The sequence below is a fragment of the Mastomys coucha genome, unplaced genomic scaffold (assembly GCF_008632895.1).
Source record: "Mastomys coucha isolate ucsf_1 unplaced genomic scaffold, UCSF_Mcou_1 pScaffold7, whole genome shotgun sequence".
In the NCBI taxonomy this organism is placed as follows: domain Eukaryota; kingdom Metazoa; phylum Chordata; class Mammalia; order Rodentia; family Muridae; genus Mastomys; species Mastomys coucha.
The window spans coordinates 14,543,495-14,565,975 of NW_022196913.1; the positions used below are offsets into that span (position 1 = coordinate 14,543,495).

Genomic DNA, 22,481 nt, shown 5'->3' on the forward strand with positions numbered 1-22,481 from the left:
TTTCAGGAAGGAAAAAAAAACACTATCTTAAGCCTAAATTTAAAACTTAGCATTTTTTTTAACATTTGTATTCAACTTAGAAAAATTTTGTAGAGCTCAGAATTTTAAAATTACAAAAATTTACACTTGATCTAAGTTGCAAAGGTTCCTCTTCCAAATCTCAAACCCATGAGATTAGAAAGTGTATACTCTGAGAAATTTACAGCTTGCAGGGAATTGGGCTTTGAATGACCTGTCAGAGCCGTTTTTATACAGTTTGTGCTATTGCAGTTACCCAAACCGGCACACATTATAAGAGATGGATGTCACTGAGAGAGCTTCGAAATCTCTCACTGCACCCCCATCCCCATGCTTAGTCCAGTAGAAAGATGGCAGTTACAAATTTTTGTGGTTTTACAGTAAGAGCTTAACACACTAAGAGAAATTAAGTTTGTTAAGACCTGGTTCTGATGATTCTCTGGTAATGTGTCAGTTTTTAGTATTTATTTTCTGTCCTTTTCCTAGAAACTTAAGTTGAAGGCTTAAAATAAAAAAAACAAAAACAAAAACAAATTTTGGGTAAAGTTGGTCTGTGAAAGAAGATATTTCAAGACACTGTCCCTCCTATCCCCATGGCTGTATACTGTTAACTATTATTAACTAACTTGTGGGCACATGTCCCATCAACTTTTTCCCTGTCATAGGCCAAGTGTAAGTCAGGCTAAACAGGCTAAAATTAGAATTTCCAATCTCTTTTTTCTCTTCCTCTCCATCTCCCTCCCTCCGTTTTCTCCTTTCCCCCCTCTCTGTCTCTCTATATCTCTCTGTGTCTGTCTGTCTCTCTCTCTGTCTCTTTGTCTCTTCCTCTCCCTCTCTCTGCTGTATTTAAACCTCTAGTACTACTTCTGAATGCATGTTCAACTTCAGTTTTATAGTCTTTTCATCCCTGTTCCCCCCACCCCTTTTGTGTTTTTGTTTTTGTTTTTTGTTTTTTGAGACAGGGTTTCTCTGTATAGCTTTGGCTGTCCTGGAACCCACTTTGTAGACCAGACTGGCATCAAACTTAGAAATCTGCCTGCCTCTGCCTCCCAAGGGCTGGGATTAAAGGTGTGCGCCACCACTGCCCATCCCCCACCCCAATTTTTTGTCAGTCTTCCACATGACACTTACTTCCAACCACATACATTGAGCAGAACAGATGAATGAACTAGATTTAAAAAATGCTAGTTTTATATTCAGAGTTGAACATAGCTGAAAATGCATGTATATATTACCAAGTCGTTTGTCTGTTTATGTTTTATATCAACAGGCAAACTATGGACAAGAAGTATGAAGGTTGCTTACAACATTCTACATAAGTTAGGTACAAAGCAAGAACCTATGGTACGACCTGGAGACAGGGTAAGTGAGGTTCAAATAACTAGATAACCTCTATGTTAGGATTCTAGAACTCAGCCTGTTCTTCCTCCTTGGTAGTCGGATATAAAATGCAAGTAAGCTTTCTTTATGACCAGGATCTGATTGGGGAGTTTGGTGTGTTGTGCTGTTTTGATCAGCTTCCTCAGATATTGTGGCCTACTTTGTGAGAAGGAATCATGTAGCAGTAGTAACCTGGGAATATTATGAACTTATCTGCCTCCTGTTTCTTCATGAGCCTACCCATCTGAAAATGTGCTGGCAACACACAGTGCCTTATGAAGGCAGATTCACATGAGACTTGGGTTTTTTTGTTGTTGTTGTTGTTGTTAATATGATTACACATACAAATATATCATCTTATTCTCTTTCCAACTTGTTCTAGCTGTTTTTTTTTTTTTTTAGCCATGTAGAAAAGAAATCATATATTCCAGAACTTAATTTTCCACACTACCTTTCCTGTTTTACAAGACACCCAGCATGGCTAAATTTAAGATACAGCTCCTGACTTCATAACTACCATCAATATCCTTTTATGCAAACCTATTTATCTTGGATATTAAATATGCTAGACTACCATATCTAAATGTTCTTACCAAAGTTATTAAAGCCACTTACAACATTTTTAAAGAATCCATTTGAAACTCCAAAAAAAAGAAAGTACAAAAATGATGCATTTATGCTAAATCTTTGGATTTATATGCCTGTGAAAATACACCCACAAGGTTTGTAAAGAGTTAACACCGTAGGTTCAGCAACTTGTTAGAGGAGCTAATGTGAAAATAGCCTGAAGAGCAGAGTGGGAATCCTATTAAACAAACAAAAAACCAACCAAACAAACAAACCAGACGAAGAGCTCTTATCATACAGGAAACTTTCTAAAATCAGTGAGTTGGCAGTACCGTTTAAAAGAGCACTGGGATAGGCTAAATATTAAATTGGCTGTGCTACAAATAGCCATGTACCACCTACTGATGTTCAGAGACAGTTTCCATGTACAGTGACCATCCCAGAAGATGGAGCTTAATGAAGTGTCATAGCCATTCTAGTTTGCATGAGTACAGTCTCTGATACTTTATTACAAACTACCTAACACATTTCTCATAATTTATATCTATACCAAAACTGTCTCAGTTCTTTTAAAAGGCATGGAGAAATTGGCTCAAACATGTATTACCTTTGAATATAAAGGAAACACATTTAAAACATCAAATATATACCAAAAATGTAAAAATATATCAAGAAATCTTTGTGTTAAACATATTAAGCAGAAATTCCAGAGAACATAGCAAGACATGAAAAGGTAAATATGGACAATGAAAAAGAATCCATAAGAGGAAAATCTTGAGGATATGGCCATATTGTTAGTGTTAGGAAACCTATTTAGAAATTACATCCAGTATTATGTGGTGGGTTATAATCTACTCTCAGATTGGCCACAGTGGGCAGGTTGGATAAGGAAGGAAGACCAGGAGCAATTAAATCCTTATAGTAGTAGGCAGTGAAAGCATGCATGTTCAGCATTAAGAGACTGTGGTTGAAATATTGCCAGGACTGATGATATGAGGATTCCTGGTAGTGCATGTGATGTACCATGCTTCTGTAAACTCTGTCATTTGACTAATACCAGGACAACCAGGTGCCGTTTGTTATTGCTGTTTCTCTTCTTCTCATAGACGGAACTATGGCTTAAGCTAAAGTTGTGCATAAGATACTAGAACTAAGAAGTAACTTAGCATCTGAATTAAGTCCAACTGGGTCTAGCTCCTTAGCGTTTGCCCAGATACCCAGTAAAGAATTTTATAAACATTTAATTTTAGTTGTGAGAATGATATCAGAATATGAAATTCATTTAGACCAGTGAAAAAAGTAAAAACCCATATATTGTGTACACTGGTTTGGTTTTTTTTTTTTATATGAAAATTATGTGGCCGTGGAAGACAAGAAGCAAAAATAAAATGAGATGTTGTCTGGTATGGGAATATAGCTGGCAGCTCTTAGTGTTTCCCTTCCACGTAAGTTGAAGAAAAAGCATGGGGTACTTATTAAAATATCTCTTGTTATTCTTTTTACACAAAACATTTTTTCTTAGCATCCAGCACTTTTGAGATAGATTCTTCCTCTGTAGTCTGAGGTCTCTTTTAATTTATAGTTCTTAGCCTCCTAAGTACTGATCTTACAGGCCTGCCTGCCCACTGTGTTGGGGACTTGAAATTTTCATCCTGTTGTTGACTCAACTCTGTGTCTTGCATGTCTCCAGGTGGCGCTAGTGTTTCCTAACAATGACCCTGCTGCTTTCATGGTGGCCTTCTATGGTTGCTTGCTGGCTGAAGTTGTTCCTGTCCCCATTGAAGTGCCACTCACAAGAAAGGTAAAGAACTTAGTGTTCGTTAAGCTCTATTAGAGGAAGTGTCAGGCTCCATGGCAATTTAATGTGCTGGGTGAGAATGTGTAGACTACAGTTTGTAAATTACTTTATATCTTTGCTGTGTAAGTTCAGTGACATGTTCTTGCTGTCTCTAAGTCACAGACCATATTTTCATTAGTTTTATCTATTTGCGATAAGTTTTTTACTCATCTACAGCATGTCTCATCTGCAGGTGTGCACCTTTGCCAAGGTGAAGCTTAAGTTTATTTGGTAGCCCTGCCTTATCTGAATCTATTAAGGATCACTTTCTCATGCCTTAGTATTATTGCTTAGAAAGCCAGGTACATGATAGGTCTTTGGTCTCTCTTGATCATGGGTGGCAGTTCTGGCTTGTGTTTAGTTGTCTTGACCTTATCAAGTTCCGGTTCTCCTCTGATTGGTCATATCTTATTCTCTAAGATGACTAAACTTGCTCTTATCTTTATTGTTTATGCTAACTGTGAGGCCAGTAAGTAGCTAGTATTGTATAGCTATAGAATCGGCAGCCTAATTGACAGTCCCTAATAGGATTTGCTTTGTGCAGTCAGCCACCAGGGCCACAGAAGCTTTGCTGTTGATGTCTGTGGGAATCCCTACACCATTTCTCAGGATCTTCTCCTCACCTGTTGTTGTTCACCTATTTGATAAGAAAGCCATTCTAGCAAGTTTGAAGTAACCTCACTGTAGTTTTAATTTGTGTTTCCCTAACAGTTGCGCTGAACTTTCTTTCCTGCCTATGCATATAGAACATAGCAGCCTGTTGGCCTGTGCAGTTTTCTTACTTTTACCTGACTCTTCTGCCTGGGTACAAGTGAAATAACATAATTATATGAGTAAATGATGAAGTATGGGAAGGCTAATCCTTTATCCACTTGTTCAATGACCTCTAGAGCTACTTAGAGTCCCTACTGAACAGTCCTTGTTCTTAATCCTAAATCTTATTGAATGCCTTAAGTAACAACTTGCTTTTATTTATTTATTTTCAATCCTGGTAGTGAATGGGAAACATCTAGGCATTTTTAATCAAGGGAAGTTAATGACCCAGACGGGAGAGGGGGACAAGAAAAAGCCTATCTACAGCCTTGCCAGTATACATCAGGAAAGTGATTATTACTATCTTGTGGTATCTGAACTTGTATATTTTTCTGTCAGCCAAGTGGATTTGCTAACCTGAAAAATAGGTTATGCCAAGATGTCCTTGAGGAACAAAGGTTATCCACAAGTGTGACAGTCTGGGTACAAAGGAATAGCAACTGCAAACACCAGCCAGGCTGACAGGGTGAAGACTCTGACTGTGTATGCCAGTGATGACAGAACAGAACAGGAATACTGGGCCAGACTAGGGTCCTGCTGTAACATGAATGGCTGTATAACAGCCACCGGGGTCTGGTGCTGCCTGAGACTTTTTGTATGCTGTCAAGGCTATCTGGCTTGCTCCAAAGAGCTCAAATCATAGTTGATTGGTTGGTTGTGTTGGTAAATATTTCCAAAGTGGGCTATGTGGCACTTGCTGTCATTCTAGCAAAGGGATTCTGAAACAGATGGGTGGGCTCAATGAGTAGACTGAATAAAACACTGCCTGGAAACAAAAGAAAGCAACATTTCAAATACCATTTCAGATGAACCTCTGCAAGGAGTAATATCAGAGTCTGGTATGTTCACCACTTGAGGTGAAGAGTAGCATTTTGATGGAGGCACTCAGTAGACTTGGGATCTCAAACCACAGGGATTGAGAGAAAATAGCAGTAGAGCTGCTAAGGGCACCAAGGAGATAAGCAGGTGCCTGCTAGGGTGAAGAGGTTCTCCTCCTGAAAGGACATCTCTTAGCTGAAGTGTCCTTGTATGCACAGTATGGCTGTCACCTGGGATTCACTTTCTTAAATGCCAGTGTATGATATGTGAGTGTTCCTTAAAATATATGGACACACAAATAAGTATTTGGCACATGTGTGACCCTAATGTGTATTCATATATGTGATGTTGTACATTGGTGGATATGGGGTGTGTGTGTGTGTGTGTCTGTATCGTCTCTTCTGGGTTCCTTAGTTATAAACATGCAGTTGTATAGTGAGTATAATTGATGGTGCCAGCATGATCAAAAACTTACAATTATTAACATTGGATGATCTATACATGAGAATGCTTTTTCTTATCTCTGTGTGTGCGTGAAGGTTTCCATTATAAACACACCTACAAGTGATAACAGACAAGTCATTACTTGACCTATGTCAATCGTGATGAGGAAAATTTGATATGATATCAGGAGTTACTGCCACAGAAGCCACACAGAAGGAATTTCTAAACAGTAACATCTGTTATCCTTTTCTATCTTGGAGAAATTTTTGGAAATTCATAAGAATATTTGAATTCTAGTTTGGTATAGCTTTTCTTAATCAAGGAGAAAGTTAGAAACATTGATCTGCTGCCCTTAATGTGGAGGATGGGAGTCATGGTGACACAAGCCTGCCTCTCCTCCCCTCCGGTGTGTGTCTGCATATCTGCTTTTACCTGAAAAAGAAACTGTTAGCCATACTTATTTTTAGGGGCAAGGTATTTGGGAAATGATGTCAAGGTCAGAGTATGTGTCTGGGAGGATTTATCTCATTTCACATCCTGAAATTACAGTGATTATTTCCCTGGTTTGACCTCTTATCCCACCAGATGGAGACAGATACTTTTCTAGACCTTGTAGACCATAGGAAGCCATTGCTGGTGTGTGGCTTGTTATCCATTTGCCTTGTTCTTGAGTCAGAAGCAGAGACTGTGAGGACCACTAAGCTCTTTTGTTGACCTTTGTTTTGATGTAATCTGTAGAGTTCATTACCTCATCCACTATCTTGGTTGAATGTTGGATGTAGAATGCTGTAGATGAAGCTAGTTCTGGCATGTGTGTTTGGTGTCACCCCAAGGGGGCTGTGAGTGACCTAGCAGGGTTTGTCTAAAACTAATATGTAGCCCCTGGGGAGGTATTTTGCAGATTAAGAGGTGCAACTAGAGACAACACTGAATGCTGATGGCAGTCTTGACATATTGGTCTTTCTGTTACTTGGCCTCCAGCCTTTTATATTGCACAACTCATTTCCTTCTCCTTCCCTTCCTTCTCCTCCTCTTCCTCTTCCATCTTCCCCCTCCTCCTCCTGCTGCCATTCTCCTCTTCCACCTCCCCCACTTTTCATGTTCTTTCTATTTTTAAAAATTCTCTCAGTACTGGGGATTGAACATCCTAGGAATTCATAATGCTTACTAAATGATTTTTCGACTTAATTATGTTTTTAGCTTTTAGGGTTCTATTTAGGTATACAAATTTGTTGTTTGGAGGTATTAAGTTAGCCTCTCTCTGTGTGTCTCTCTGTCTCTGTCTCTCTCTCTCTCACATACACACACACACACACGCATACACACACACACACACATACACACACACACACACATGCACATGCACACATGTACATGTACTCAGAGTGTAGGGAAGGGTGGACTCCTGGCTTTAGGTCTAAGATCAGTGTCATGCTAAGATCAGTGTCGTGACTTTTTATCTTTGTATGCTACCTCAGTCACTCCCTACTGGGAAACAGCTGTTGTTGTGTATGCCTGACTCAGTGAGCTTGAGGAGAACCCCAGTTCCTGCTGCTAAAAACCTACCTCTCTCCTGCCTGCCTGCCCTACCTCCTCAGAGGAGTAGTATTTGATCTTGACTTTACTTGAAAACAGTATTACAACAATAAAAAGTCCCCCAAAATATCTGTAAAATGGGGACTGACCATCTAGCGAGGGCCACACCACCTCTCCCATTGCAGGATTGTGTTAATTGTTCATTTAGCTTGTTGGCTATTACTCTGAAACAATCCATGTAAGGAAACTATAGTTTTTAAATCTCCACTTAGAAAAGTATAATCTAAACACTTAGCAGACAACAGCTTTGAAATGTTAACGCTGATGAATACCTAGGTGATAGAACTTTGCTTTGCCCAGTGATTTCCTGGGATGGGTGTGCAGGAGATTCAACAAACCAGTCTTCCTGAAGGTTTTCATAGAGTCAAGGTGGGTGTAGCATGGACTCTTCTACACCATGATATGTCCTTAGTTCCACAAATGCTGGGTACTCAGTGATGTGTTGGGGCGGCAGAAAATACCACACTAGGCCCAAACAGTTCCATGTGTAAGAGGTTTAATTGAGAGGAAGTAGGGGTAGTGGCACAGAAAGAGAGGAGAGAGAGAGAGCAAGATGGAGGAATGTTCTTGTATATATATGGGTTGTGACGTAGCAGTCACAGGTAAAGGTGAGAGGTGAGCCCAACGGATATGGTGGCTGTTGCCTTGGCAAGAGGTCTGTGGACCCACCCATGTATCACCACAGGCTCTGAATGTTGTGATGCTAACACTCAGAGACTCTGATTTTACTTTTTAGTTCGTGAGCATAATTGAGGAGCTGACGGGAGAGAAGTTGAATCTAGGTGTCTTGGCTGCTTATTATCTGTTTTCATGAGAAGCAGGTTGCATTCAGGGCAATAAAAGTCACACAGGGAGGCAGCTCCTAGGGCTCTTGGAACCAGGGACAGCCCCATCTGTGACATCTGCTGAAAGGTGACATTCAGTCCTGGCAGCTTGGTGCTTTCCTAGGCTTTCTGTCTCTAGATTTATCACCCTGTAGCCATAGCACACTTTAGTACATGTTGGTTACCTCATTGATTTGTGATGTATGCCAGATGGGAAAGGTGATCCTGGTTGCCATTACTCTGAGTAAACATTCCTCTTGGTTGTGTACCCTACCAGGTGTGACACCTCTGTAACCAGTCTTTGAAAGTGTGAAAATCAGGTTTCGAGGTATTCATGTGATAGATAATTTCTATGCACAATAATGAGACTTTAGGATCATTGTCTTTGTTTTTTAAATTAATTCTTATATATTTTGACCATTTTCCCACCCCCAAATCCTCTCAACCTCCTATCCACCCAGCTTTTTTAATGTGTGAGGTCATGCTTATGAACTCTTTTTCAGTTAGTCTGTCTTCTCTCTCTCTCTCTCTCTCTCTCTTTCTCTCTCTCTCTCTCATGTGTGTGTGTGTGTGTGTGTGTGAGAGAGAGAGAGAGAGAGAGAGAGAGAGAGAGAGAGAAAGAGAGAGAGAGAGAGAGGAGAAGAGTCTTGGGGAGGGCAGTTAATTTCCACATACCCAAGATGAGACAGTGCTTTGGATAGGAGTGAAGTTTTGTCTTAGAATTTTAACTCTCCTTGATCACCTTTCAGGATGCGGGGAGCCAACAGATAGGTTTCTTGCTTGGAAGCTGTGGAGTAACTGTTGCCTTGACTAGCGATGCCTGTCACAAAGGACTGCCAAAAAGCCCAACAGGAGAGATCCCACAGTTCAAAGGTATGCCACAGAAGCACCCGAGAACTTGCTTTCCCTGTAGACCTTTCATTTTATAGACTAGCCCTTCACTTGTGCAGGAATGTCCTATTGAGTTCAGGACAGAACTTTTCTGATCTGTCAACATTTCTGGTATTACAGGTAACTCATAATCTGTGGGGTGACATGATATAGATAGCTGCTGGTGTCTCGAGCATTCTTGATGATATTATCGATTTTACATATGGGAGTACCAGAGATTACATGTAGACTGAAGTACTTGAAAGCAAGATGTGAAATAATAGATGAAGAAATTCTAGAGACCTGTTTTAAGGGTTCTCTTTACTTAAAAGGAATTTATGATTTATTTCCTAGGTTGGCCAAAGCTGCTATGGTTTGTCACAGAATCAAAACACCTCTCTAAACCTCCGCGGGATTGGTTTCCACACATCAAAGATGCAAATAATGACACAGCTTATATTGAGGTAAGATGAATATCATCCTTCCACAGAGGCTGGGAGTATATCACTGGGAAAAGATGTGTGTTTCACCTCATTATACCAGTTGCAGTGTGGCTAGAACTCATAGTGTCTCAATAACTAGAAGCTATTGAGTGGGGACCAGAAATTTGTTTATCAAAACACCTCTCCATATTTTCTGTCTCGTTTCAGTATAAGACGTGTAAAGATGGAAGTGTTCTTGGTGTGACCGTGACAAGGATAGCGCTGCTGACACACTGTCAGGCACTTACACAGGCCTGCAGCTATACAGAAGGTGTGGATGGCCCTGAGACTCCTTGGATCTAGGTTTTTGGAGATGCCACATTGACCAGGGATGCCTGATGGCAAACCAGCCTGTATGGTTCCTACTGGGATCCATCAAAGTAGCATTCTGTTTGTGTCCATCACCATCCATCAGTGTGTGACCTTGCTAAGTAGTAGTTAGTGCTTCAGCTTAGACTGGTAAAGCATAGGCACAGGGACTGCAACTGAAAGTCCTCAGTGAGAATGTTGGCAGTGGGGCTCCACCATCCTTCCGTATGATGTACTTTCTGTGTCCTCACGTGACACTTTATATTGTTCACCCCTGGAACCCTGCCCATGGCCTCGTTTAATATTTACCACATCCTTGAAGGCTTGGTCTCAGACCACACAGATTTGGAAAAGGGCTATTCATCTCACAGTTGGCACACATGCTAATCCCTACCTGCACATGGCTCTATGTCTTTAGAAGCTCTTTCTCTTAAGTGCAGTGTCATAGCACACTCTTCACTATTGAATAAGAAATTCTGAGAATAGGGTTTTCAAGCTTTATTGGAGGACTATTGTTTTTCCTGGTGTGTCTTCTTCGATCATGAGAAGCAGAGGTAGAGTGGGTGGCAGTAACCATGATAATGGGTTTGAGTGACACAGAGAAGGAAAAGCTAAAGCAACCCCCAGCTGCCTGTAGGGCAGGTGCAGTCACAGCTGACAAACCCACACCAACATCAGCTCCTGGGACCTGAAGAAGCCAGTGGTCCCTGACTCCACTTCTGAGTGAGTTTCCCTTTTCCTTCTGTTCATGTGATCTCCTCGACATTTCCCTTTTTAAGAATAATGTGTTTCTATTAATGGTTATGCCATCTAACAGTTGGAGAAACATGGTCTCTAAATACCACTATTATTTTGTTAAAATAATGACTTGTATGTCCCGACCTACATGCTTTGAAGATCCAGGGCTGTCACCTTTTAGGTATCAGGAGCAAATATAAATACATACTTGAATATAAAATAATTTCTTTACTTTAAATTACTTTATAAAAAGGAATCTAGGATATTTTCTTTGGGTATCTGTATTTTGAATTAATCTCTCTGGTCCACCTCCATTTTATTCTCTGGTAGGAGAGCAGGAAATAGAATGTTTAAACCTTTGATAAATATTGACAGACAGAATTAGGTGACCATGAGACTTAGCTAGCATTGATAAATTCCTAGGACACTAGGAAGTGGCCAGGAGCCTGTGTAGAGGTGACTAAAATGCCCATTGAATCAGTTTGATAAGAACAAGGTCAAATGAAGGTCAAATCTTCAGTGCCGGGGTGTCTAGCATCACTGCTTCAGTCTTTGGAAATAATTATTTTCAACAACATATTTTCACAGCTTTTCCCCCTTTATTACACCATCTCTGTCTAGCCTTCTTTATTGTGTCTTAACTTCTTTATTGTCTCACCACCACTACCACCCTTACAGAGTTCTCTTATGACAAAATAAGTCTGTGCACTGCCAAAAATTCTCCTTCCATGCTCCCCTGTTAGCAGAACAAGGTCTCAACAGAGAAATTATAAGAGAATCTCAGGAAAGCAAGAAATAAATAGGAAGGTAATATTGTGTTGGGTGGGGGTGTTGTTAAGTGACAGTGTTCTAGAAGTCTTACTATATGCCCAAGCTGGCTTTGAGTTAGTTGTGTGGTCCAGTTTTGGTTTCAAGTTGTGATTATCCTCTCTCAGCCTCCCAAGTGCTGGAATCACAGGCCTGTACCACTGCGTCTGATATGGTCAGATACTTTTCAGTGGCGATGTGTGGGCAGCTGTTGCTGTTCCCTTACATGCCCAGATATTATCCTGGAAAAACTCTACAGCCTGAATAGTGCTTCTTAGTGGTCTGTAACTTGACTGTAGTGTTCTGTGAAAACAGTATATGGTATTCTTCTAAGATCCAGGATGGCCCCTCAGGTGGTAGGTTTTCCTTGGCATGTCACTCAGGCTGCTTGACCATGTCAAGTAAAACTTGTAATTGTTTCTCTTATACAGCTGAAACCATTGTGAATGTCCTAGACTTCAAGAAGGATGTGGGGCTCTGGCATGGCATATTGACAGTAAGTAAACTCCTTTTTTGCCTCATGCATCTTTTATGTAAGTGTGTCCAACTTCTTCGAAGTGGCCTACCCACAGTATAGACAAAGAAATCTTCTGTTAGGAGTCATATTGTCCACTCAGCCAGCTTACTGCAAAAGTACAGTAAAGACAGCTGGTCTCAGAAAACCTGTTTTGAATCTTGACCCATATGTTGAGGCATCAGCTATAAGAATAGCCCTTTTAAGGAGTGTTCTTACTATTTTCTAAGAGTCAGGAAGTTTCCTATTAGATTATTGTTAAGGGAGAAAGGATTTTATACTTTTCATTTAAGTGAAAATTTAGTATGCATTATAGAGAGCTGTTTGGCTCATCAACACCACTTGAAAAGTGATTGCTGAGCTGGCTGTGGATACTTTTGTAGAAAGCGGACCTTATATTTTGAAGGTGGTGTTGGCACTTAAAAAAGAAAAACATAAGAATGCCAGCTTGGGATTCCCCATTTATTTCATGAAGGGTGGTTTTGACTAACTCGTTTGTTTCTTAGCTGAAAGATTTGTTTTCCAAAGTAGGAAACACAGTAATTTTTATGTAATTGTTGGGAATATAAATATTACAGTTTGCTATTTGTTGGCAAGCCAGACCTATTTATATGATCCACGAGCATGTATGTACCCTGTAGATAGTCTGCTTATGGTCCTTCTGGCCTCTGTGTTCCAGTATTGCTTATTTCCAACATCTGAATGCTTTTATATGTGGAGATGCAGAAAAACTGTTTGAAATGCTGGCACACTGGTGTGTGATGGTACAGAGGGAGTAACACAGGTTTAAGGTTAAAGAATTAAGGAACCTGCACTCAAAGCTCTGCCCCTGTTATAGTTTCGATTCTAGTGAGTATCATAGTCATGTGACCTAGAAGCTCTTTTCAGCACTGGAAATTAAGTTCAGGACTTTTTGAATATTAGGCACATGTTGCCATTGACCTATAGACTGGATATTTTGTGTTTTATTTTCGAGATCGAGTCTCAGTAAGTTATCTAGATTGCCTTTGATCTTGGGATCATCCTGTCTCAACCTCCCAAGTAGCTAGGAGACCTGGCAAAATTTATTTACTGATAGAATCAAATGGCAATGAGTCTTACCCATTGTGCTTAGCATAAGAATTATGTAGCTTGGTATTGGGTCTGCCTGCGTTTGTGATACATGTGGTTCTGTTGTCACATCCCTGAGAACACAAATGGTTACTATTAGAGTTAGTATTTTTAGTAGCATATACCGTGGTTTTGATTATTCATTGTCTTCTGTATCCCTGCTTTATTCAGCCCTCTCTGAGAGTGTTGCCATTTCTGCTCACGTAGCTCTCTTGTTGACAGCATGCTTTAATCCTGATGTTCTACATTCCTGTCTGTAGTACCTTGCAGTTTTTTAGTTCCTTGTGTTGACTTCTAAAGGCACATGATTAAACACATTGTAGCACTTTGCCTCACCCTGAAGATGCGTAAGCTCCTTCACCCTAGAACTCAGTAGGAAGAAGCCCTCCCTACTCCCCCATCCCCCAGAAGCAATGGGTTTGCATTAGGTTCTGTAGAAAGTTCATTCCTGGTGGGTGATATACACTGGTCTTTCCATTTTCTTTTGGAGCTTCTCCCTTTGAAGCAGTGATTCCCAGTGCACGAATTACAACCCTGAAAGCACTGGGTTGATGTTTACAGTGTGTAGTCCTTCCTGGGGCTATGCAGGAGACGTAATATATCTGCAGACCTATGTCAGATTTTATTCCCCACTTTAAGGAACTGTCTAAGAGTCACAATCTGCATTGGCAAGGCTGGAAGGAAGACTGTGGTTCTGATACCTTTTCAAAGTTGCATGCCTTACAGTCTGTAAACTAGCAAATTCAATTTTGGAGACAGCCATTATACTCTTTTTTGAAAAGGAATTGGACTTGTAGAATGAAAGACTATAAAATGTTATATATTTGTAATTAACAATTACATGTTGAAGTAGTCTTATGTGACCTTTCAGAACATGTTATATGTGGTAAGATGAAAGCAGAGTAGTTGCCATGTATCATGGCTATTCCAAAACCATCCAGAACTTCACTTGTAGCTACTCCAAAGCTATCAGTCTTGTCCACCTTTGTTATCCTACTATAATATGGAAATTGAAAAGTTATCACTTCTTGGTCATTTGGTGAAGAGTAAGTGTAGGATATTAGAGGTTAATCTTCTTATCTGTATCTTATGTGTATTTGCCATCCCTTCATCCCATCTGAACTCACATTTCAAGCATCTAATAACACTCAACTCTTCTTTTAGATCAATATTTTTGCTTCCACATATAAATCACACCGTGCAATATTTTGTCATCCTATGCTTGTCTGATTAACATAATAGCATTAATAAACATAGTGTCCTTCAAGTATATCCATATTACAGTACATGGCAGGGTTTTATTCTTACATCTTCAAAATATTCCACTGTGTATACATATCATGTTTCCTACCCATTCCATTGACAGATACCTAGGCTAAATTTATATCATGGCTGTCACAGATAGTGCTATAATGAGCTCATGAGTGTGATGTGTCTTCAACATACTGATTTCAGTTCCTCTGTAAATGTACCCAGTAGTGATCCTGGTGGGTTACATTGTAGTTTTCTAGCTACTGTTTGTTTTCTGAGTTTTGTGTGTTACAATCTTCAAAACGCTTTCCACTATGCCTATACTAATGTGCATTCTGACCAATTCTCTTTGAGAGTACCCCTTCTCTGAGTAGTCACAAACTTTTTGGTTTTTTTGGTAATAGCCACTCTGAGAGGGGTGATGACTCATTGTAGTTTTGACTTGTATTTCTCTGGTTTGCAGTGATGAGCATTTTTTTCATAAATATGTTAAAGATTTCTATATTGTCATCTTATTTTGGATATGTATGGTGTATATGTTGCGCTCTATGTATGTGCATGTGAATGTGTGGTATATGTACTTGAGAGTGTATTATTATGCACGTTCCTATGCACATGTGTGTAGAAGCCAAAGAATACAGATATGAATGTCTGATGTGTTTATGTTTTTGAGACAGGGTCTTTACTCTCTGAAGCTGAAGCTCAGTGATTAGATTAGGCTGGCTGACCAGTGAGCTTCAGGCTTTTCCCTGTCTGTACCTCCTCACTCTCCTGAGTTCTGTTGTTAATGAGACATATGGCATCACGTGCAGCTTTTTACATGGGTGTTGGAGGATCAGAACTTCTGTTCTCATCCTTACCTGGCAGGCACTTTACTGGCTGAGCCATCTCCCTAACCCTGTGCATCAGCTTTTTATACATGCCTATTAGGGTTCTTTTAAATACAAGATTTTAACAAGAAAACTTGGACTTAAAATTGACTCTGTCAGGAGGGGTTGAGGAGCAGAGGGAATGTGCAAGCCTTCAAAAGGTCACTTTGTCTTAAAGGATTATACCAGAGTATACCCTAAAAATATGAGTGTGACTTGAGTCAGCCCTCTTCTTGTCCTCAAAAGCTCCTCTTGTGTTAGTCAACCTCAGTACCTCCTTGAAGTGCTCATGTTTATTTCTGCTGTCTGCTGAGCCTTGGCTTACATGTTTCCCTTGAATCAGAGCAGTGAGCCCTTTCGCCTGTTCCCTTACCTCTTTGCTTACCTCTTGTGTTCATCCGTTGGTTTCAGAGTGTCATGAACATGATGCATGTCATCAGCATCCCATACTCACTGATGAAGGTAAACCCCCTCTCCTGGATCCAGAAGGTCTGCCAGTATAAAGGTTGGTCTCTCCTGGGCAGTTGGGTGATTTGGTGACAAGATAATTCACCATTCCCCACGAATCACAATTGCCTGTCTTTTTCAGCCTCCACACAGTCCGGCAGTGACACATAATAACTTCTATTTTCCTTTGTAGCAAAAGTGGCTTGTGTGAAATCAAGAGACATGCACTGGGCACTTGTAGCACACAGAGATCAGAGAGATGTCAACCTGTCCTCCCTGCGCATGTTAATAGTGGCTGATGGAGCAAATCCCTGTAAGTGAAGCATCAATTGTAGATTCTAAGATGGGCAAGCCTCAGACCTCCTGTTTTCCACTTGTCTTTCTTGTCACATTAATGCTTTAATTTTTCTAACCTGTATCTTGGTTGAGACTACCTTAAAATAACAAAGCAGTGTTCTCCTTAAAGACCAGGATAACAGTTGTTAAGGGCAAGCTGTTCACAGTCCACAGGCCTGAGTCAAAGAAATACCCAGGTTCTATAGAGACAGTTCCTTTTTGAATTTTATTTTCTCAACTCTGCAGTGGTGGTCAGGTCATAATGCTTGAGGATTAAATGGGCCAATCCCCAAGTCTAGTTCTTTAGCATAGAATAAAAGCTCAAGAAGTACTATTCTATGATCTACTGGAGGTACATCATTGATAGTAAATTAAGTTTTTGTTTTTAATACAACTTCAGTATTAAATACTTTAAAGCTCAGATAAAATAAGCTAGCATTTTTATATAATACCTTTTGTATGTCCTGAAATAGCTTGTTTTTCTGATAGTATTCTATAACATCAGAAGTCACGAGTCAGAAGAGAATTGAATGAAAGACTGTTTCTGATCTCATCTGTAGACTGTGCTTAGCTACATTTGTAAACTAAAGTAGGCTATGCTTTTCTGATGACTGGTGGGTGACAGTGAAGTAGAAATAGATAACTTAGTTTATACATGATTCCTTCACTTTTCAAACAACTGTATAAACTATGAACTAATTAATTATTTTTAATACACATCACCACAGATCATCTTGAATAAATTAAAGTAAATTTGTATTTGAAAGTCATATTTTATAGGGTCTTAGTAATTAATGCAAATTCATTTAAGAGAAATTTTATTTGTATAGATTGACACTGAAAGTTATAGCCCAGGTTTCAGAGAGTTAATAAAGTAAATTCATCAGTCAGCAAAAAATGTCTAACATGTAGAAGTTGTAGTTTTAAAATTCTTTTTCTAAGGGTTTGCAAATATTATCTTTCAGTATAACATAAACAATAAATTGTAGTAAATGTTTTGTTTCTCCATACTGCCTTACTCTGTTTATGTCTGAATCCTAACTTGAAAATTATTTTGCTATTATGGGATAATTTTAAGTCAGTCACAGTGTTACACTTGTCTGACCATTGTCCCTCTTTCCCTCCAGGGTCTATTTCTTCTTGTGATGCGTTTCTCAATGTCTTCCAGAGTAAAGGCCTTCGGCAGGAGGTCATCTGTCCCTGTGCCAGCTCACCAGAGGCCCTCACTGTGGCAATCCGGAGGTACTGGGTCATGTCAGTTATGCTATACAGCTGTTCTAATGGAGCAGCTGAAAGAGGGGAAGTCACACTAGAATAAGAATAGGCTTCAGCTTAGGTGTGGTTGTACACGCCTTTTATCTCAGCACTCAGAGGTCAGAGGCAGGTGGATCTCATGAGTTCGAGACCAGCCTGGCCTAAAAAGTGAATTTCAGGATAGCCAGGGCAGTTATACAGAGAAACCCTGTCTCAAAAAAAGAATAGGCTTCAAGTTTTCTGTGGTGAGTTTATTTCATTCTTACATGTAAGAATGGATTCTCTTGAATTTTCTAGATTGGTTACTTCAAAAAAATGTTTCTGGTTCTCTCCAGATTAATTCTTTCCTGAGTTGTTAGAATGCTATTTAGAAAGAAATGGGCTTGCATGATTTTCAGGTTTCAGCACTCAGTTTTCATTGGCTTGTATAAAAATTTTAATTTGGCAGTGGAATGAAGTAAGTATTCAACCATGACCCTGTAATGTGGTTTCATTTTCATCTCTACTTTCCGTCCCATGGGAAAAAAATGTGCTTTAAGAAACTTAGCCAGATGTAGAAGCACATACCTTTAATCATAGCACTATGGGTGGCAGAGGCAGCTGGATCTCTGTGGGTTCAAGTCCTATATAATAAGATCCTCTTTGAAAAAAAAAGCATGAAAGAGAGAAAAATGTAAAGGAAAAAACAAATCCTTGGTTTTCTGAGCTGTTGAGCAGTATAGTGGCACATCAGGAGATCTGAGCTGAGTACCATGAAAACCAACTATCTCACAGCCTGAGGGTTTAGTATCCTGAGATGCTTTTTCTGGGAGCAACATTATTCACTGTTGATCATAAGTTACTCCAGCCTGCTTCAGAACAGCACAGTACAGGGAAGGGAGTAGTTATGGAGATGTAAAATTTATTCTACTGGAATGAGAAAAGTCAAGCCCCATGAATAGATATAAGGAGGGATTAACTGATCAGCATCATCAGTAATTGGCGATGGCTGTCAGTCAATCCAGCCTTTCAAGTTATCAACACTAGCATAAAAAAGTGTTGACAACATATCCTCCCTTGAAACTTGTAACTCACTTTTCATTGCTCTTGGGCCTACCTCTAAGTGGGTTTCTCTTGCAGGTAATGAATGTATACTCCATGATGAGAAGAGGTTCAGTGTTCAAAAGTAGAAGCTGTACTTTATTTTTGTAGAAGAGACTGTGTTCCAGCCCTAATTAAATTCAGCATGTCATATAAATGAAAGTGGCAGGGAATTTGTTTAGAAGAAGCTCAGCTTGAGTGGGAATGAGATGAGGGAGGAGGGGGAGGATAAAAACAACCAAAATACATTATATATATGTTTGAAATTGTCAAAGAATTTTTAAAAATTAAAAATAGAGCTTCCTCAAAATCTTGACTGGAAGAGTATGTTAGTTACTTTCATGGTTGCTGTGATGAAACACTTGACAAACAGCAGCTTAAGGAAGGAAGAGTTGATTTTGGCTTACAGATTGAGCATACACTTCCTTGGGGCAAGGAAGGCATGATAAAAGGATATGAGGCAACAGGCTACATCACATCAACAGTCAAGAGGCCGAGAGAGATGAATACTGATGCTCAGCCAGCTCTCTCCTCTTTTGTTCAGTCTGGCAGCCCAGCCCATTAGCTGGTGCCACTGTCATTCAGCATGTATCTTTTTCTCCTCAGTTAAACCTTAAGGCTACAAATACCCTTCCATGCAGCCCCATGAGGTTTCTTTCCTAGGTAGTTTCACTTCCAGTGAAGATGACAATGAAATTTAACCATTGCAAGTAGTTTTTTTAGTTAAGAAAACCTGTGATATTCTAGATTTTGTTGTATTATTAACCAGATTAAAAGCCTGTGAAACTGAAGTGTTTAATCTTGTCAAACTAGAAATTATGAATGCCACTACTTTAAATGGATGATAAAACATGTTCTTGGCAGAGTCTAGTCTCTATGCTTTAGTAGTGTGCCACAGGTGCTCTCTGAATAACCTGACATTTGTGTGTGACTCTGAAACATGAAACACACTTAGCATTCTACAGTGCAGCAGGACTATCTTAGTTATCCTCTCTCAAGGTCTCTTTAAAACTACGGGCTTCATTTGTGCTCCTAAGAGTGCAGCTGTCAAGAAGGAGAAGCATCAAGTTTGCTGGGGGTCAAGTGTCTAGAGTCTTAAGTGTGAGCCCAGCCTTGCTGATGCTCAGCCACCACACAACCTTCACCAAAGTATGTGTTTTAGGGCCTCAGATTATTCCACTGATGAGCTAGAGAACTGGATATAGAAATCTTTAAATTGTCCTTTGAATATAAATGCTTAAGATTTGGTAGTGCTATTAAATAGCAGCACAGCCACCAAAAAAGTCACAAACATGGTCCACATGTATAGCCTTGACTGCATAATTTGTTCTTCATGAAAATGTGTTCTTGCTAGTGAGGTTTTCATTGTGGCTCTTGGATCATCACCAGAAAAGGATATTGGTTCAATCATCCCAAAGGGCACTTCGTTTTCATCACCATTTTAAAGTGGTATTAACTGAGCAGAAGAAGGAATATGTCACACGGTCACTGGGGCTGCTTTAGTTGTTGTTGCTGCTCATTTGTTTTCTTGAAACATGGCGTCTTGACTTGTGCTCAGTCTGGCTTTTAACTTGGATTCTATTTTAGTCTGTGTTCTATTGCTGTGAAGAGACCATGACTCTTACAAAATAAAGCATTTATTGGGGGCTTGCTTAGAGTTTCAGAGGTTTATTCCCTTTTCATCATGGCAGGGAGCATGGTGGCATATAGGCAGACATGTTACTGGGGCAGTAGCTGAGAGCTACAGTCAGATCCATGGGTAGAAGACAGAGACACTAGATCTGGCATGTGCTTTTTGAAACTCAAAGCTACCCCTGTCTGATAGACCTCCTCCCACAAGGCCATTCCTTCTAATCTACAAATAGTGCTACTCCTTGATGACCACTCTCTGATGACCAAGCATTCAAACATATGAGCCTATGGGGGTCATTCTTATTCAAATTACCACAGACCCCTCCTGTCTTGACCTCACAAGTACCAGGATTATAAGCATTTGCTACCATACCTGGTTACCATGCCTGGTTACCTTGTCAGAATTTTTGCCAAATGATTTCACTGACAAATTCTCATGTAGATGTTTTAAAAGTTAAATTATTTACTTTACATTCCAATCACAGCTTCCCCTCTCTTCTAGCCTCCCAATCCCTCCCTCTTAACCTCCCAGGCCCTCACACCTTACCTCTCCCTCCCTCCTCCCTTTCTCCTTAGACAAGGGAAGGCCTCCCATGAATACCAACCTGCCTTGCAATATCAAATCACTGTAGTACTAGGGGCATCTTCTCCTATTGACCCTAGACAAGGCAGCCCAGTTAAGGGAATTGGTCCAGAGACCCATAGCCAAACATTAGGTATAGCTTGGGGAGCCTTGTAGAAGGTGGGGAGGAAGGATTGAAGGAGACAGAGGGGTCAAGGACACCACAAGAAAAACCTACAGAATTACATGACCTGGGCTTATAGGGGTTCACAGAGACTGAACCACCAACAAAAGAACACATGGGATGAATCCAGGCCCCCTATACATCTATAACAGATGTTCTGCTTGGACTTCATGGGGGACCCCCTAACTGGAGCAGGGGCTGTCTCTATCTCTGCTGTCCATCTTTGGACCCCTTTTCCCTAACTAGACTTTTCTTTTTCCTCCAGGAATTTAAAGATAATGGATCAAATGAAAAAGATTTATCATTTTATGAGTCAAAATATCTGTGTATAATCCTGAACTATTTTTAGTAAGAACATTTTATAAGCCTTAAGAATTCTATTTATACAGTTTTATATTCTTGGAGTCATTCAACCTTGCTATTTGACAAACTTGTGTATGTTCTCTTGGACTCTGACTCTCATACTTGCAGCTGTAGTTATTACAGTACTGCCTCAAACATGGCATGCTAGAGTTGTTTTATGCAAGATGATGTGACTGAGATTGTGACCACAAGACACCACAGGAGCTAGAAACTGTTTATATGATATCTGGGTTTTAAATATGAAGAAAATATCTAAAAGCACTGGAAAGCCATAAGGGGCTAAGGGGATGGCCTCATAACTGAGTCCAATCCCCACTACCTGTATGTTGAAAGGGGTAGGATGCTGAGTACAGCAATGGACACCTGTAACTAGCACTGGGGAAGTAGAGACAAAGGAAGATTCCTAGGTGGGACGCATCAATCAGCCAGTTCTGACAAATGGATAACCTCCAGGTTCAATGAGAGATCCTGTCTCAGAAGAAGTGGTGAGTGATTTAGGAAGATACCCCATATTAACCCTTGACCTTCACATGTTCCTGTGTGCGCACATGCACAAACACACATATACATACATATATACAAAAAGAAATATAACTCTAAGTGGGTTCTGTAACAAGTACATCTTCAGCTTATCCCCAAGAAGCACATCATCATGTCTTCTCTGGAAACAGTAGAATATGAGGCCAGATTCCATGCTCAGTGAGCACATGTGATTTTCTACGGTTTTACAACATAACTTACTTTCTTAGTTGTTGTAACTGATAGGAAATAATATACTTCTGGACAATTCATTTCCTGCCTACAAACTGAGATTAAATTGCTGCCAAGTGTCCAAGTGATACAATCTCTAGAATTAAATTTACTTTCTTTTCTAAGTTTTGACTGAGAAAAGAAAAACGGCTACTCACAGAGGATCTGACTATGTCCTTCCTGAAGTTGGTTCTACTTCTCTTCCCAGTGTAAGGGTAGTCTTGGCCTTATGATATCATCTTTCCTTTGCTAAGCAAAGAGTAGATTAATGTGCTGCTTCTCTGATGGTCTGACCTCCCTACCTCTCTGGAAGACAATATTCCAGGGCCAGGGATACCACAGGCCTCCAAAGTATGCTTGGTTGACTTTACCTTGTCTGGACAAAGTCCTTTCACAGTACCTCAGAGCAGTCTGGAAACCAGGAGAGGAATGGGGTTGCGTCCTTGTCCTGATGTGGTAAATAACATCCTACTACACCCTCTGTAGATTTCCATAACCCTCCATACAACAGGGTAACAAAAGAGACATATCCTATTCTTTTTTTTTCATTTTTTTTAAACTTTTATTGCATTATGGTGAGAAAAGTTACATGATTTCAATTTATCTGAATTTATTAACATTTAAA

At 39.9% G+C, this 22,481-nt stretch overlaps 1 protein-coding gene across 4 annotated transcripts in view; it reads left to right on the forward strand.

Moving 5' to 3' along the window:
* Window positions 1–22,481, forward strand: part of Dip2c (disco interacting protein 2 homolog C) — a 416,803-nt gene that overhangs the window by 296,884 nt on the left and 97,438 nt on the right. For all 4 annotated transcript variants that reach the window (XM_031359583.1, XM_031359584.1, XM_031359585.1 and 1 more), the window contains 9 exons: window positions 1,289–1,380; window positions 3,656–3,766; window positions 9,048–9,171; window positions 9,523–9,632; window positions 9,819–9,921; window positions 11,936–12,000; window positions 15,660–15,753; window positions 15,889–16,008; window positions 17,159–17,273. In XM_031359583.1, coding sequence (XP_031215443.1) covers window positions 1,289–1,380; window positions 3,656–3,766; window positions 9,048–9,171; window positions 9,523–9,632; window positions 9,819–9,921; window positions 11,936–12,000; window positions 15,660–15,753; window positions 15,889–16,008; window positions 17,159–17,273 — 934 coding nt within the window. The remainder of the gene's footprint in view (window positions 1–1,288; window positions 1,381–3,655; window positions 3,767–9,047; window positions 9,172–9,522; window positions 9,633–9,818; window positions 9,922–11,935; window positions 12,001–15,659; window positions 15,754–15,888; window positions 16,009–17,158; window positions 17,274–22,481) is intronic.